This window comes from Vidua chalybeata, chromosome 18, assembly GCF_026979565.1.
Source record: "Vidua chalybeata isolate OUT-0048 chromosome 18, bVidCha1 merged haplotype, whole genome shotgun sequence".
NCBI lineage: Eukaryota > Metazoa > Chordata > Aves > Passeriformes > Viduidae > Vidua > Vidua chalybeata.
The window spans coordinates 14,010,461-14,026,130 of NC_071547.1; the positions used below are offsets into that span (position 1 = coordinate 14,010,461).

The following is a 15,670-nucleotide window of genomic DNA, read 5'->3' on the forward strand; positions in this document are numbered from 1 at the left end:
ACAGTGGAAGGTGTCCCTGCCATGGCAGGGGTGGAGTGGGAAGGCTTTAAGGTCTCTTCCAACCCAAACCATTCTGGGACTCTCTTTGTGGGGAGAGCCCGCGGCTGGCGGGGGCTCGCCCGGCTGCCTGGCGGGCCCCGCAGCCGCTGTGATCCCGTTACGGCCGCTGTGACGCCCCCGTCCCGGTGTCGAGGCTGTGGGCCCGGCCCGGCCTGAGGGCTCCCCCTGCCCCCCGCCCGCTGCCGCTATGGCAACGGGGAGGGGCGGGGCTGCGGGAGCGGCGGGGCCGGCCTGTGTCGGGGAGCGCGGGCAGGCCCGGGGGCCGCCTTTTACGCCGGGGGCTGCCTTTCCCTTCCCCGGCCGCCCTTCGCTCTGGGGGCCGCCTTTTCCTTCCGCGGCCGCCTTTCGCTCCAGGCGCCGCTATCCTCACCGTGCCCCCCTTTGCCCTTCGTGCCGCTAACCCCCCCCCCCCCCCCCGTGCCCGCCTTTCCCCCCCGTTGCCACCATGCCGGGCCCACCCTGCGGGTCCCTGCTCGACTACAAGACTGCCAAGTTCTCGCTGACGCGGAACCGGCGGGTGGGGTTGCTGCACCGGCTGCTGCAGCTGAGCGCGCTTGGCTACCTGCTGGGGTAGGGAGCCTGCCCTTGGGCTGGCCGCTCCACGCTGGGCTAGGGACATCCCCCCCCCAAGCCCTCGGGCCCGGCCGGGGGTCCCTCAGAGCCCCCCGCACCTCTGCAGGTGGGTGCTGCTGCTGCGGAAGGGCTACCAGGAGCGCGACACAGCCCCGCGTGTCGCCGTGGTCACGAAGGTGAAGGGGGCGGCGGTCGCCGAGGCCGCGGGCCGGCGGCTCTGGGACGCTGCGGATCTCACCTGGCCCCCGCAGGTACGGCCGGGCCCCGGGCAGGGACAGGGAGGTCACACATACGGTTAGTCATTTTGGCAAGGGGATGCCGCGGGTACCACTGGCCTCCTAAAGCCCTGGCAAGCCCGTTAGTGCCTGTTAAGCCCATGGTATCACAGGGCGTCCCCTTGGACCCGCCCTGGTGTCAGCCTCCCTTTGACAGCGCCTTCTTGCTTCCCAGGGAGAAAATGTGCTTTTCCTGGTGACCCATTTCATCGCCACAATCCAGCAAGCCCAAGGCATCTGCCCTGAGGTGAGTGAATGGACCTGCCCCAGCCCCGCCTCACAGGGGTGGGATAGAGCCAGTGGTTTTGCTGCTCAGTGGAACCCTGGAAGACCAGATAAAAGGGGAAAATTGATTTATATTCCCACAAAACCCAATTCCCCTCCTACTCACTGGATCATAGTGCTCCCCAGCATATCTGCACTTGCTCTGTCATAGATTCATGAGCCAAGATGTGTATGCATATGCTCTACCAGAACTGTTTGTGGTGGTCAGGACAGAGGACATGGGGCCTCTCCAGCTCTGAACTCTTTGTGTGGTAGCACTGTATGACCATTCCAGGCTTTCTGCTGCCCTTGAACAAGGGGATGCCTTGACACACACTCCATGGATACCTTTGTCATGTTTCCTTGATAACTCCCTGCTGCAGGACTAGTGTCCATCTTAGTGTCCTGTTTTTAGGAGGAACACAGCACAAGGTCTAGATGGTTTTCCAGCCATCCAACACTTAATGATATATGTTCTCTGAGAGAACTCTTCCCTTTAAGGCTGGAGTCAGGCCAGCTCCTCTGCTGAGCTCTCCCAGGCTGAATCCAGCTCAGTAGATGTCCTTTAAGCTGAACCACTGCTGGCACTTTGTACCTAAGCCAAGCACCAATTGTCCTAATGGTCCCTTCAGCTCCTGCTGTGGCCAAATGCTGCAGAGGAGGAGAAACACTGGGTTTGGGTTGGGGAAAATGGCACCAATGATCCATCTTTAAAATGCTGAGAACCCCTAAAGTCCCAACAGGGAGGAGGACAAGTGCTGTAGGGCATTTCGGGGTTCTCACAGGCAGCCACAGGCACCTCTAGGTGCTGGCTTTGCAGTGTGCAAGCCAAGGACACACAGAGCTGAGTATTTCATTCCATTCCAGAGCTGGGGTGTGTGTGGATGCCTGTCCCAGCCTACACCCCATGCTGGTCTCCAAGAGCTCCTCAGTTCCTGGCATTGGGACTGTAATGACATTCATATTTGGAAAGCTTTGAATATTTAGCAGTAGCAGCTTTTGGCTTTGCAGGGAGTTTGAGCTGTCTTAATATTCTTGATGACCAGAGTACTTGGTGCTGGCAGATGAGTTTGTCTATGGGCAGAGGCAGCATCAAACACGAGCCGAGCTGTTTCAGCAGCTGTACATGCACTTAAATCTTTGCATCCTTTTATCCCTTTATGTTCCTTTTTGACTACCAAGTTCCCTCCTTCCCATGTCTTCTCCTCCACCCCTAAATAATCCATTCCTAAATACCTGGTGCAGCACCCAGATGTTCTCCTGCATCCCATAATTACTCTAGACCCCTAGGGAGACCCTACCCAGCCCAAAGATGCTGCTCCTCTCAGATCATGGTGGGTTTTACACCTGAATGAATGGCTGAGGCTGTCCTGGGGCAGCCCAGGGAAGGCCTGAACAGACCCCCACTTCCAACTCCATAACTGATGATTCCTCCTGCATTTGGGCCTCTGTGCCCCTCAGAGCTTGGGGAGTGGATTTCTGATGAGCTGGTGACTCCTGTCATGGCCTGGGATAGCTGGGGGAGGTATTAGTGGTGTTTCCCCAACTACGATCATCTCTCTGTGTTTGAATAAGAGGTTTTTACTGCTCCTGACAATCAGGTAGGTCCAGAGTAAGGGTGAAGCTTTCCCTGTCTCTTGTAAAACTTGTGTTAAGCTGGATTTAGGGTCCCCAGGGAATTCATCATGGTACTTTACAAGGTGCTTAATGGGCTCAGTCATTAGGGCCCTCCTGAATCCCTCTGTGCTGGTTCCCAGTTCCATCTGAAAGGTCTGAGGTAGCTCCTGAGGCTTCCTCTGCCACTGAGCAGCAGGACAAAAGTGCTCTGGAGAGGAAGGATTGCCCTTTGGACATGCTTCTCTTCTGACTGGCTAGAGGCTGATGAATGTTCGTCTCTAAGAGTTTGGGAAGCACTTGGAGAAGCAGGAGCAGCAGTGCAATAAGGGGGGGAGTGACAGCATGGCCTCAGGTAGCCGTGCAGTGCAGTGACAGCATTCTCTCTATCCCTCCCAGAGCCCCTCTGTCCTCGACGGGATGTGCACAGAAGATGCAGATTGTCCCATGGGAAACCCTGTGGTTCACGGCAATGGTACTGGGTGTTTTGCTAAAGAAACAAAAATCCTAGAATGGTTTGGGTTGAAAAAGAACTTAAGAGGTCGTCTTGTTCCACCCCCTGCCATGGGCAGGGACACCTCCCACTATCCCAGGCTGCTCCAAGCCCTGATGTCCAGCCTGGCCTTGGGCACTGCCAGGGATCCAGGGGCAGCCACACCTTCTCTGGGCACCCTCTGCCAGGGCCTTCCCACCCTCCCAGGGAACAATTCCTTCCCAATATCCCATCTAAACTCACCTCTGCCACTAGGAAGCCATTCCCCCTTGTCTTGTCCCGCCAGGCCCTTGTCCCAAGTCCCTCTCCAGCTCTCTTGGAGCCCCCTTAGGCCCTGGAAAGGGCTGTAATGTCTCTCCAAAGTCTTCTCCAGGTGATCAACTTTCCAGGTGATCCAACTTTCTCAGCCTGTCTTATATTGTCTTGTTTCTAGGGATAAAAACTGGGAAATGTTTGATGTTCAATGCCAGCCATTCCACCTGTGAGATCTATGGCTGGTGTCCTGTGGAGAATAGCACCCTGCCCAGGTAATCACACATTAGGAGACAGCAGATATTGGGAGCTTTGGCTCCTTCCCTCTGTATTACCAGGAGTCTGACCACACATGCCTAAGGGACAGCCAGGCTCAGGGAGACCTCTGGCATTGACTTTCTGGTCAGTTAAACTCAGAGGGTGTCACCCAAGAGCATTTCTTGCACCTGTCCATTGTAGCCAAAATCTTGGGGTTGCAGGAGAGACTGGGAAATGGGGCCTTGGCCACTGTGCAAAACTTGACTTTGTTCGTGGTTATTTTCTAGGAAACCTCTTCTGGCTGAGGCAGAGAATTTCACTCTTTTTATAAAAAATACTGTCCACTTCACCAAATTTAACTTCTCCAAGTAAGTACAGTACTTCCCAGCTGGGCTGAGCATGCAGCCTGGTCCAGCCTTGGCACTGAGCCTGTCATGGGGCTGAGGAGCTGAAGCACTCATGGAACCAGTGGCACCCAGGGCAGATGGTGCTGGGGCAGTTAGGGCAGGACAGTTGTTGAGGTAAATACAGGTCACTTCAGCTGTGCTGGGTGTGCAGCTCTAAGAGCCGTGGGATGGGGACACCTCGGAGAGAGAGACAGTTGTCCATCTGCCCACACTGCGGAGAGCCAGACAAGGCCAGCCATTCCCAAGCTCTCATTTGGAAGTGAAACTAATATTTTTGTCTTTTAGTCCTTGCAAAGTGGTTTCACAGAAGGCAAGTAAAGGGCTGCACTGGCCCCACAGTCCCAGGCACACTGACTGTGCTGCCTTACCAGGGCAGGAGACATGGCATGAACTGTCCCTGCTGCTACCCCTAGCAGTGACCAGAGCTGGGTGCTGGGAAGAAACAAAGGAGCACAAAGAGGTGGACGGGAAGGCCATGGCACATGCTATAGAGGATAACTCCATATGAGATTCCTCTGGGCTGTTTTTTCTCCATCCTCTTCCATCCGAGGCTTTAGGCAAGGCACTGATTGTCCCCCCACTGATGCAGGAGCATTGGTGGGCCCAATCCAATGAGAGGGTCCCCTTTGCAGTCCCACAGCCGGGCTCCATGACCTCCCACACCCCTGCCCCCCCTCTCTCCTGTCTCAGGTGCAACACTTTACAAACCACTGACCCCAGCTATTTCAAGAGCTGCACATATGATCCAGTCTTCAACCCCTCCTGCCCTGTGTTCCGTGTCCGTGACATGGTGGAGGCTGCTGGAGAGAACTTTGGAGACCTTGCACTGCTGGTACTTGTTTTTTATATAACTACAAGGCAATTCAAAATTCCCCAAGGATGTGAGCAAAAAGCAGAGGACTGACCTGAAATGCTAAGGGAATATGTGATCTGGGAATGTCTGAACAGTTAATGACTTGGCTAATCTGATTCCATGCTTCTCCTGGAATAAAATGTGGTTTGCAGGGTGGAAGCATCAGAGTTCTTATCGAGTGGAACTGCGACCTGGACCGCCCCGCTACCCAGTGTCAACCACAGTATTCCTTCAGCCTGCAGGACATGAGGTACAATTTCAGGTGAGGATGCTGGGACAGTGTCCACACAGGCCTGTGGGATCAGCACATGGCAGTTGTTTGAGATTTCAGTTCTGATGGATGCTCTGAAAGAAGCAGCAGGGACAGGAAGTGTGCCTCAGTCAGTTCACAAATGACACTGAGCTGGGTGGGAGTGTGGATCAGCTGGAAGGAAGAAAGCCCTGCAGAGAGAGCTGGACAGGCTGGATCCATGGGCTGAAGCCAGTGGTGTGAGGTTCAACAAGGTCAAGTGCCAGGTTCTGTCTTGGGAACAATGCCATGGAATGTTCCAGGCTGGAAAGATGCAGGCAGAAAAGGACGTGAAGGTGAACGTGAACCCAGGTGGGCAGGAAGGCCAAGGGCACTTGATCTGTGCTGGCACTGCTGGGGTACCTCCAGTCCTGGCAGCTCTGGGCCCCTCCTGACAAGAGAGACCTGGAGGGACTGGAGCGTGTCCAGGGAAGGGAACGGAGCTGGGAAGGGGCTGGAGCCCCAGGAGAGGCTGAGGGAGCTGGAAAGGGGCTCAGCCTGGAGAAAAGGAGGCTCAGGGGGGACCTTGTGGCTCTGCACAACTCCTGACAGGAGGGGACAGCCGGGGCAGGTTGGGCTCTGCTCTCAGGCAACAAGCAGCCTTATTGGAAGGAACAGCCTGAAATTGCATTAAGGGAGTGTTTAGATTGCATGTTTGTCATCACAGGCCCCCAGCTGGGTAATAATTAGCATTGACTCCATGATTACAGAAGGCTGATCAATTGTTTTACTATTATCATCTTGTACTATATTGTACTATACTTATTAAGAAACTCAGTAACCCTTACAGCCAGTCTGATACAGCTTTTACCTAACTGGTCAATCAATCCAAACATCATCCACTGTTCAATTAAGAAAACACTCTTTGGTAGACAAATCTCCATGGCACATTCCACATGTGCACAACAGCGGGTGCAACAAGTGGAGATAAGAATTGTTTCTCATTCCTTTCTCTGATCTTCTCACAGCCTACCCTGGGAAAATGTCTGGGAAAGTCTGTGCCTGCTCTCTGTGGCCAGAGAGCTACTGCCACACACAGAGAGCTGCTGTTAGAAAAAAATCTTTCCACTGAAAGGTTTGTCCAGCCCTGATGCAGCTGCCCAGGGAAGTGGTGGAGTCCCGATCCCTGGAGGGATTTAAAAGCTGTGTAGATGTGGCACCTGGGGACATGGGTTAGTACTGGGTTAACTGTTTGGACTTAAAGATCTTAGAGACCTTTAAGCCATTGGGAAATGGTAACTCAGGGCAGGGCCTGTCAGTATGGGGGTGCTGTGGCAATTCCCACACTTTGTAGCTCTTTTGTGTTTGGAGCTGAGCAGGGCATTACCTGCCTGAGGGCAGGGACCTGTGACTGTCCCCACCTGAGCTGGGCACACTGAGAGTTTTGTGCTCCCAGTGACCCAGATTGCATGCTGAGGGGATGCTGATGCCCCAGTGTTGGTGGCAGTGAGTCATCTATGCCCAGTTCCCAGCCTGGAGGACACCCAGGAGCCCACAGGCCCAGCAATCCTTTGGCACTGGCACCCCCTTCCCTCCCTGCCTGCATGGAGCCGCCTTTCTGAGCCATGCCCAATGTCTCCCACAGAACTGCCTCCTACTACTGGGGCTCGCAGCAGCAGCTCTACCGGAACCTGCTGAAGCTGTATGGGATCCGCTTCGACCTCTCCGTGCATGGCCAGGTACCGTGCGCTCCTCAGCCCCAGGGCTGATTCCTCACACCACTGCTCCCACTCTACCCCCGTGGTTTCTGCTACCATCACTTCTCCCCACTTGGGTGAGCTCTTCACCTCTTCCCAGAGCTTTCCAAGCAGAGCAGGAGAAAATGGTCTCTCCAATTTGAAGAAAAACGTTTTGGTAATGCCCTGAGGAGGGAGATTTCCCTGAGAGTCTGACGTGGGGGCCATGAAGTGTTCAGTAAGCAAGGTGAGCTGGTCTGGGCTTGTAGGTGTCTCTCTCTGAGGGTGTTATGGTGGAGCACCCAGACAAAGATCGACCTGAACTCTTCTGGACCTGGACAATTAATCCCTTCTTGTTTAAAAGTACCTTCAGGGGGGCAAGGTGTGGTGTGATTAAGGCTGGATGTGCCCCAGCCATGTGCACTGAGAGCCCAGAAACGCCCTGTGTCTTGGATTCATCCTCAGCACTGTGGGCAGGAGGTAAAGGGAGATTCTGCTTCTCTACCCTGCTCAGGTGCAGTGCTGCACCTGCTCTCATGACCCCAGCAACAGAAGGATTTGGAGCTGCTGGAGTGAGCCCAGAGGAGGCCATGGAGATGCTCCAAGGGCTGGAGCCCCTCTGCTCTGGAGCCAGGCTGGAAGAGCTGGGGGTGTTCCCCTGGAGAGGAGAAGGCTCCAGGGAGAGCTCAGAGCCCCTTGCAGGGCCTAAAGGGGCTCCAGGAGAGCTGGAGAGGGACTGGGGACAAGGGATGGAGGGACAGGACACAGGGAATGGCTTCTTAGGGATGGGATATTGGGAAGAAATGCTTCCCTGTGAGGGTGATGTGGGCACAGGTTGCCCACAGAAGCTGTGACTGCCCCATCCCTGGAAGTGTCCAAGGCTACGCAGGATGGGGCTTGGAGCACACTGGGGTAGTGGAAGGTGTCCCTGCCCATGGTAGAGGGTGGAATGAGATAAGCTTTCAGGTCTCTTCCAACCCAAACTATTCCATGTTTCCATTATTGTTGATGCTACTCTGTGCAGCATCACTCACAGACTGAGTGCTTAGCTTTCCAAAGAGGGAGCCTGTGCTGAGAGCATTTCCCACACTGAGAGATGTCCACAGCTGGTCTTTCATGCTTAGCAGTGCCCTTTGTACCTGAAGAAGGTGAAGTACACAGTGCAGGACAGGATGTACCACTTCTAGGCTGAAAGAGCAGGTCCAGGAGCTGTGGAGAGAACAGCCAGAAGCAAAACCACCAGACTCATTAGTGAAGGGATGGACACATCACATCAGGGTTGTGTTTGCTGGGATGTGGTTCCATGGGTGCCAGCTGCAGCAAGAGGGAGGTTCCTTCTGTGCCTGCAGGAGCAGGTGGGTCACAGTAACCTCTGTTGCTTCCAGGTCATCAGGCACCTCAGTCCCTTCTTTGACAACCAGGGGGGTTGGAGTCAGCACAACAGCAGTTCCTACAAATCAGCATGGGGAAATATATCCCTGGGTCCTTCCAGTCTCCTCCTGACTTTGAGCATGCTGCCCCGCAAGACTCAGCCCACAACCTTCTCACCTCTCTGACCGCTGTTCACCATCTCTCTTACCCCTCCACTGTTTCTCACCAGGCTGGGAAGTTCAGCATTGTTCCTACTGCTGTGAGCTTTGGCACCAGCATCGCCTTCTTTGGTGCCGTGAGTATTCCAGATACGCTTTCCTCCTTCGATCCGTGGCTTGGGGTTTGCCACTTCTCATTTGTTTCCCTGCCTGCCTGGGCACAAGGTTTCTTAGTGGCAGCCAGCACAGAGGGGAGATGGTCTGGCAGGGTGTCAGCTCAGGTCTCCCTCTGACCATTAGTAATGACACCACTGGATTGGGATCCTGAGTGCTGTCTGGGTCACATCTCATGGAGGTCAGGTTTTTGTGTGGATCTTGGGACAGAGCATCACTCGGATGCTGCTGGTAGGAGAGAGCAGCTCCTCTCTGCTTCTCCTCCGATTCTGAAGGGATGCAGTGTCCTGTCACTATGGTGGGGCAGCCCCTTGTAGAGCCCTTCTCTGGCTCTTCCCTTCCAGCAGAGTAACAGGGAGGTCCCCCACCTGCCCCCCCTTTCCTCCCTGACATGCTCATCCCAGTCCATATATGACTGTAAAAGTGCTGGAACAGCCCTCCCTGTCCATCCATTGCAGCCTGGGGATCCTGTCTGACCTCCTGTGCAGCTCCTGGGACCGGGTTGGGTCAGAGAGGAGCCAGTGGAGCTGGCTGGAGGCAGGACTGGCTCACTGGCTGCCCCAGCAAATGCTCACAGCTGGCTGCAGGGCTCAGTGGGAGCCAGGATGGAAGGCCAGGCATCCCTGTGGGAAGTTTCCCATCTTCAGTGTTTGTCTGTCTCCAGGCTACAATGGTCTGTGACTTGGTTCTGCTCTACCTGGATGCAAAAGCTGACCTTTATTGGAAGGAGAAGTTTGAGGAGGTAAGGGTAGGGCCACATGGGAGAGAGGAGGTTTTGAAATTAATCATTTTGGATTTAATGGTTTTCTGCCCTTTGGTTAAAACTCAGTTCCCAAGATCAAGGAAAAAATCTGGTGGAGCAGCTCTTAGTTTTCAACTTTCGGGCTTGGTTGCCAGTCTGAACTGGGAGAGGGATTCAGCTGGTGCTGGGAGTCAGGGAAAGTTGCACCATGACCTCAGCTACTGTCAAAACATCCATCAGTGGGTTGCCATGGAGACCTTACCTGGAAAACTGACCCAGCTCTATGCTTTTCACCCTCTTCCAAAGGGAAGCATAGCATCTGTTGGGACTCCGTGCAGAGAGGAACCATCTCTTCAGGGCACATCCTGTTCTGTGGTTCACTTACAGGTTTATGTGCCAAGCATGATTCCATGTGGGAATTCACTGCCCTGGTGAATCAGGGAGTCACAGGGAGGCCCCTACAGACCATGAGAGCTGGCAGCCCTGCCTCAGGTCATTTCCAGCTTTGTCTGGCCAAGTCTCTGAGGACTGAGATCCCCCATCTCCTGGTGAACTGTCCCAAAGCTGCACCATCCTATGGCGGGGGGAGGGGGGGAACTTTTCTAATGCCTGATCTCGACTCCAGAGTGGAGTGGGGGTCCTGGACAGTGAATCTGGTTGCATGGAACCAAGCAGAGTAGCCAAGGGCCACCTGAGCTGCCTCCATGCCTGTTGTATACTGATGTCCCTGTTCATTTTGCAGGCAAGACCCCCTAAAGGTAAGCCTGAGGCCACAGCTTAGGGGCATTGGGAATGCTCCACCACAAACACCCTTCCCTCCAGAGCCACCTGCAGGTAGATATGATGGGGACATGGCTGGAGCCCTGGTGGAGGTGGGCCAGTACTGACCCAGGTGGGCACTGCTGGGGTTAGAGTCTGCCTTTCCTGGAGAAGCACTGGCAGCAGCAGCAGTTCTTGGCTCCTGGAGCACAAAGCCATCCCAGGGGCAGCTCCCAGCACTGACAGCTGGTGCCGAAGCAGAGCTGCCCACGGAGCTGCCCCAGAGTGTGCTGGGGAGCAGCTGGTCCTGCTTGGCACAAGAGTCTTAAAGCATTTTGTGTTTCTCCATGTTCCAATAATCATGGGCCTTGATTTCCCTTGAAAAACAGGGATGCAATGGAATAAAGCTGTTCTGGAAGCGGGAGGAGGTTTTGCTCTGTCTCTAGCCCTGGAGGAACTATAAGGTTGTGGAGTGCTGCTCTTGCACCTCGTGGCACCCTGCATGCGTCCAGCTGGGATGGCTTCATGTGGACCACTTGGATTCTCAGAAGCTCCCTGGGAAGCTCAGGGAGGGTTTAGGAGCCAAGTTTAAAGTTCCAGCCCTGGGCTGGTACTTCCTAGGGGTATGCAGTGGCTCCTGCACCTCAATTCCTGCCTCCTGCCAGGGCTGATGCTCAGCAAGGATAGGCACAGCTATGGGGTGAGCTGGAACATTTCAGAGGTGCTAACCCCTCACTCCCACTTTTCCCAGGCTGTGCTAGCTGGTGCAAGGCTGGGATCAGCTGGGCTGTGCCTGGGTGCTGTTCTGGGGTCTCCACAAAGCGCAGAAACAGTGTCTGTGGGTTCAAGCACTGTTTAATGCTCCTTGCCAGGACCACCTGTGTGGGGTGGAGGAGTCATGCAGCATCATCCCATCTCGGCTGCCTGTCCCCCTGTGCCCCCTGGCTCCAGCTGGCCCCTCCCACCCTCCTGGAACTGCCGCAGGTAGAACTGTGCTGCCAGCTGCTTGGTCATGGTCCTCAGCGCCAGGAAGGCAGCCACGATCTCGGGGAGGAGGAAGGCTAGGAACAAGCTGTGCACGGACACCTCCAGCGGTAGGTGGATGACCTGCCTGTCCATCAGCAGGAAGAGCAGGAGGGGCAGCTGGATCAGGAAGGAGAGGAGCAGGAACCCAGCCAGCTCAGGCACCTGCAGGATCAGAACCTGCTGAGATAGAACAAGGAGGCAGTGGTGGGCTGGGGGGACCCTCTGTGCCCCTGGAGCTTCCTGCATCAGCCTTTACTGGCCTCCGCACCCGGGGACCAGGGATGTCCCTGCTCCATTGAGTTGTGGTCAGATGCTGTCAATCCCCCCCCCAGTGGAGAGACAGAGCAGGTGGGCAAATGGGTCCCCTTCATTCCCTCTCTCCAGGTCATGTCTTCACCCTTGATTCTCTTCTAGGACAGCTCCAGGTAGACCTCCAGAGAAAGGACAGTGAGGGGCACATGGGTCCTAAGTGAGGGGACATTGAGTTCCCCCAGCTGGGCTGATCCTCTCTGAGTACAGAGGCCAGGGTAGGCAGTGCTTACCTTCTCCTGGAGGTTCCCCAGGTAGCCCAAGTAGAGGCGGGAGCCCTCAGCCAGCGAGAGGATGAGGAAGGCTGTTACCAGCAGGAACTGATAGTGCCAAGGCAGCAGGTGGTACTGTTATGGGGGCACAGCCTTGTCCAAATCCAGCTGTCCATGCCCAGTTTCCTTTTCCCTGTGCCCTCCTCCCCATACCCAGCTCTTCATGCTCTGCCAGCTCTCACCACACTGGTGCCCAGCTCTGCCTACTCTTCCCCCCCATTTTAACCATTCCTGCCTGGAAAGTTCATGATTTCCATCTCTAGCAGACAGAGATGAGCAATCTTTTCTCGTGGGGGTCAGGGCATTTTGGGGATCCATTAATTCTGAAGAGGCTCCTCTGTCCCCTGCCCACTTTGTCCCCCACCCAAGCCCAGGCAGACTTGGCAGGAGCAGCTCCTCCCATCCATACGTGCCCCATGGGATGATACCTTCAGGTGCAGCATAATCCCCTCAGCCAGGCACCAGACTGGGAAGTAGTAGACATTGAAGTAGAGCATCACTTGGAGGGGCAGGCTGGACAGCACCTTGTGAGCTAGGCAGGACAGGCAGGGATGGGCAGGCTGCTCACCAACCCCGGGGTCCCCCTGCCCAGAGGGACCCCCCTCACAGCTTGTGGAGGGGAGCAACAGACCCTGGGTCCTACAAGCAGCTGATTGCAGCAAATGTTCTTATTTTTGCTCCCCTCCCTGGTAGGTGGGTTCAGGGACCCTTTGGGTGCTGCTGCCTCAGAGGCACCCAGGTGCTTTGGTGATGTGCTGAGCAGGGTCATGGGGATGGACAGCCCCTGTTCCCAAGCCCCCCATGCAGAGCCCCTCTGCCCATACCTGGCTGGTAGGTGTAGGCAGTGCCACTATCCCACGTCTTGTTGTTGATGAAGAGGGAGCCACTGAAAGCCACCAAGCCTCGGCGCAGGCTGGGGGGCAGCGGGGTGGGTACAGCCATGGACAGCAGCTGAGTCCTGCTCACCCCAGCCTGGCTCAGCCCGGATTAGCCAGGAGGGAATCAAGGAGATGACAGGCCAGGCTAATGCGCAGGGCCACGTGGCCATTGGTTCCCTGGAGACAGCGTTGCTGACCTGGAAGGGGGATCTGAGGAAGGAGAATTCCCACCTTGGAACACCAAGCCCACACAGGAATCACAAGGTGGAGTTGCAAGGAAATCACAAGTTACAGAGCATCTCCCCTCAAGAGCATCTTGAGGGGGTGACAGCAGCTTGTACCCGTCACTGTGACTTGCAGCAACACAAATATTGCTCAAAGACCCCTGACAGACAAGGATGCCTCATGAGAGGATGGTGCTCTTCACCTGAAATGCTTCTTCAAGGCCTCCAGGTTCATGGAGCATTTACCCATCACTGTGAGTTCCTCAAGCCCCATCCAGGCTCAGGGGTGCTGGGGAGGGTAGTGGGGGATGATGTGTTAGGGGGTGGCTGAGCCGGAGGTGAATGGGAGGGAAAAGTTCTTCAGGAACTTCAAGTTTAAAATCACAGAATCATTAAGGTGGGAAAACCTCTCTAAGATCATCAGGTCAAATCATTAGCCCAGCCCTGCCAAGGTCACCACTAAACCATGTCCCCGACTGCTACATCTACACATTTTTTGAACACTTCCAGGGATGGGGACTCCATCACTGCCCTGGGAAGCCTGTATAAGAGCTGGACAAACCTTTCCATGAAGAAATATTCCCGAATATCCAACCTGAACCTCCCCTGGCCCAGCCTGAGGCCGTTCCCTCTCCTGTCCCTGTTCCCTGGCAGCAGAGTCTGACCCCCCTGGCTGTCCCCTCCTGTCAGGAGTTGTGCAGAGCCACAAGGTCCCCCCCTGAGCCTCCTTTTCTCCAGGCTGAGCCCCTTTCCAGCTCCCTCGGCCTCTCCTGGGGCTCCAGCCCCTTCCACAGCACTGTTGCCTTCTCTGGACACATTCTATATGTGTGAATCAGTTCTACCCAACAGATCTGGTCCCACATCACGATCTTCAGTCTCCAAAGCACCCCATAAGGTGTGTCAGAGAAGCTGCTTCAAACAGTGAGAGCAAGTGCTATAAGTGAGGTCCTTAAGGGCCAGGAACTGTCAAGGAACTCAAGAAACCAAAGAAAGAGATGTTTCTTTTCCTGAATAAAGCTAAAATGAAATTGCAGAGCTCACTGCCAAATGCTGCCAAAACCAAACTATCTGGGGCTGAAAGCATGGTTCAACCAGCACCTGATTGGCTGAAGTTGTAGGATCACAGAATGGTTTGGGTTGGAAGAGGCCTCAAAGCTCATCTCATCCCACCTCCTGCCATGTGCACGGACATCTTCCACTATCCCAGGGTACTCCAAGCCTCGTCCATCCTGGCCTTGGACATGTCCAGGGATCCAGGGGCAGCCACAGCTGCTCTGAGCACCCTGTGCCAGGCCCTCACCACCCTCACAGGGAAGAATTTCTCCACTATATCCCATCTTCTTCCCAACATCCCAACCTGCCCTTGTCCTGTCCCTCCATCCCTTGTCCCAAGTCCCTCTCCAGCTCTCCTGGAGCCCCTTTAGGCCCTGCAAGGGGCTCTGAGTTGTCCCTGGAGCCTTCTCTTCTCCAAGTGAACACCCTCAGTTCTCCCAGCCTGGCTCCAGAGCAGAGGGGCTCCAGTCTTCAGAGGATCTCTGTGGCCTCCTCTGGACTTGTTCCAGCAGCTCCAGGTCCTTCCTGTGCTGGTACCCTAGAGCTGGATGCAGTTCTTCAGATGGGGTCTTACCTGCATGGGGCAGAGGCAAAGTCCCAGCTGTCCCTCAAGTCCTGTCAGCACACATGTAAGACATGGGCAGGGTGACAGGCACAGCCCAGAAGCTGAGGAGCAGGAGCTCATGGAGAGCTCAGGATCTAGAGGCATCAAGTCTGCATGGGCAGGCAAGGTGAGCAACCAAGATGATACCTGGGCTGTCTGGTGGAGGTAACTGACGTGGGGCAGAGCAGCTGGGGGTCACTTCATGTGCCCCAGCTGGGCTCTCATTCCTCATGAGAACAGGCAGTTTCTTAAGAAGAGATGGAAACTTTCTGTCCCGGCATGAGAGGTTGCAAGATGTGCCTGAAAGGTGGCAGAGAACACAAACCAGCCTTGCCCAGTTCCAGGACAGACTCGTCACCAGGAAGCATTTGCCAAGGCACTGGATAAGGGGTCCCAGGTTCAACAGCACCCCACACCTGTGCAGAGAAGCAATACCCATCTGAGCCAGCCCTGCCTGTGACCTGGCACATGTCCCAAGGAAAGCTACAGTGGTGACTGAGATTTCTGATGTCACGGGTGATATTACCAGCCCCGGTTGAAATAACTCCTCTGTAAAAAGCAGGAAATGGGACTTGTTACCCCCTCTGCAGCTGTAGACTGGGACAGAAGGTCCTTCCTCAGCCCCTGAATGGTCTTCAACCCTGTGAACATGGGGGTGATGCCCATTTTATGCAGCTCATGCACAATACTGGATGAAGCCTCATCATAGGCAAAGGAGGTCAAAAAGCATCTTCCTGAAAAACAAAGCACTCTGCCAGTGTGTCTCCAGTGTAGCAAAGCTGTGGTGGGGGAGCTGCCAGTCTCACCCAGCATGGAGAACATGACAGAGAGCTTGGGAAAAACACACAGCCGCAGGGAATGCCACCCTGTGGTGCCCCAGAGTCCCCCGGCACTACAGCTGGGTCCCCTGGCGAGCTGCCAAAGCTAAGTCCAACTATCCCACCAGCAGGACACGGGATATAAAGCCAGATCTTTGTGGGTAGTGGGCAGAGCTGAGGCAACACCTGGGCAGCTGCCTCCACCTGGGCAGTGCCCATGGCCCTAAGCCACTCTGTAAGAGCCCTGCCTGGGGCACCAGGAGCTGAG

General features: G+C 55.2%; 3 protein-coding genes across 3 annotated transcripts in view; 1 reads left to right on the forward strand and 2 right to left on the reverse strand.

Annotated features, from left to right (window-relative positions):
• Window positions 1-489: 489 nt before the first annotated feature.
• Window positions 490-10,642, forward strand: P2RX6 (purinergic receptor P2X 6). The gene is given in 13 exon segments (XM_053959079.1): window positions 490-630; window positions 740-884; window positions 1,084-1,155; window positions 3,186-3,261; window positions 3,713-3,806; window positions 4,077-4,157; window positions 4,887-5,028; window positions 5,202-5,311; window positions 6,924-7,017; window positions 8,615-8,680; window positions 9,382-9,459; window positions 9,847-9,865; window positions 9,868-10,642. Coding segments are annotated over 13 exon segments (1,374 nt in total). The 5' UTR covers window positions 490-505; the 3' UTR covers window positions 10,140-10,642.
• A 295-nt stretch (window positions 10,643-10,937) lies between these two features.
• Window positions 10,938-12,338, reverse strand: LOC128796970 (transmembrane protein 17A-like). The gene is made up of 3 exons (XM_053959080.1): window positions 12,254-12,338; window positions 11,787-11,900; window positions 10,938-11,424 (listed from the first exon to the last, which is right to left on the reverse strand). Exons 1-3 carry the CDS (start codon window positions 12,320-12,322, stop codon window positions 11,125-11,127), a joined length of 483 nt encoding a protein of 160 aa, XP_053815055.1. The 5' UTR covers window positions 12,323-12,338; the 3' UTR covers window positions 10,938-11,124.
• AIFM3 (apoptosis inducing factor mitochondria associated 3) overlaps window positions 12,269-15,670 on the reverse strand; it is a 55,412-nt gene continuing 52,010 nt past the window's right edge. The window contains exons 20-21 of the mRNA XM_053959074.1: window positions 12,650-12,913; window positions 12,269-12,357 (exon numbers count right to left, since the gene is read on the reverse strand). Coding sequence (XP_053815049.1) covers window positions 12,676-12,913 — 238 coding nt within the window. The 3' untranslated portion in view covers window positions 12,269-12,357; window positions 12,650-12,675. The remainder of the gene's footprint in view (window positions 12,358-12,649; window positions 12,914-15,670) is intronic.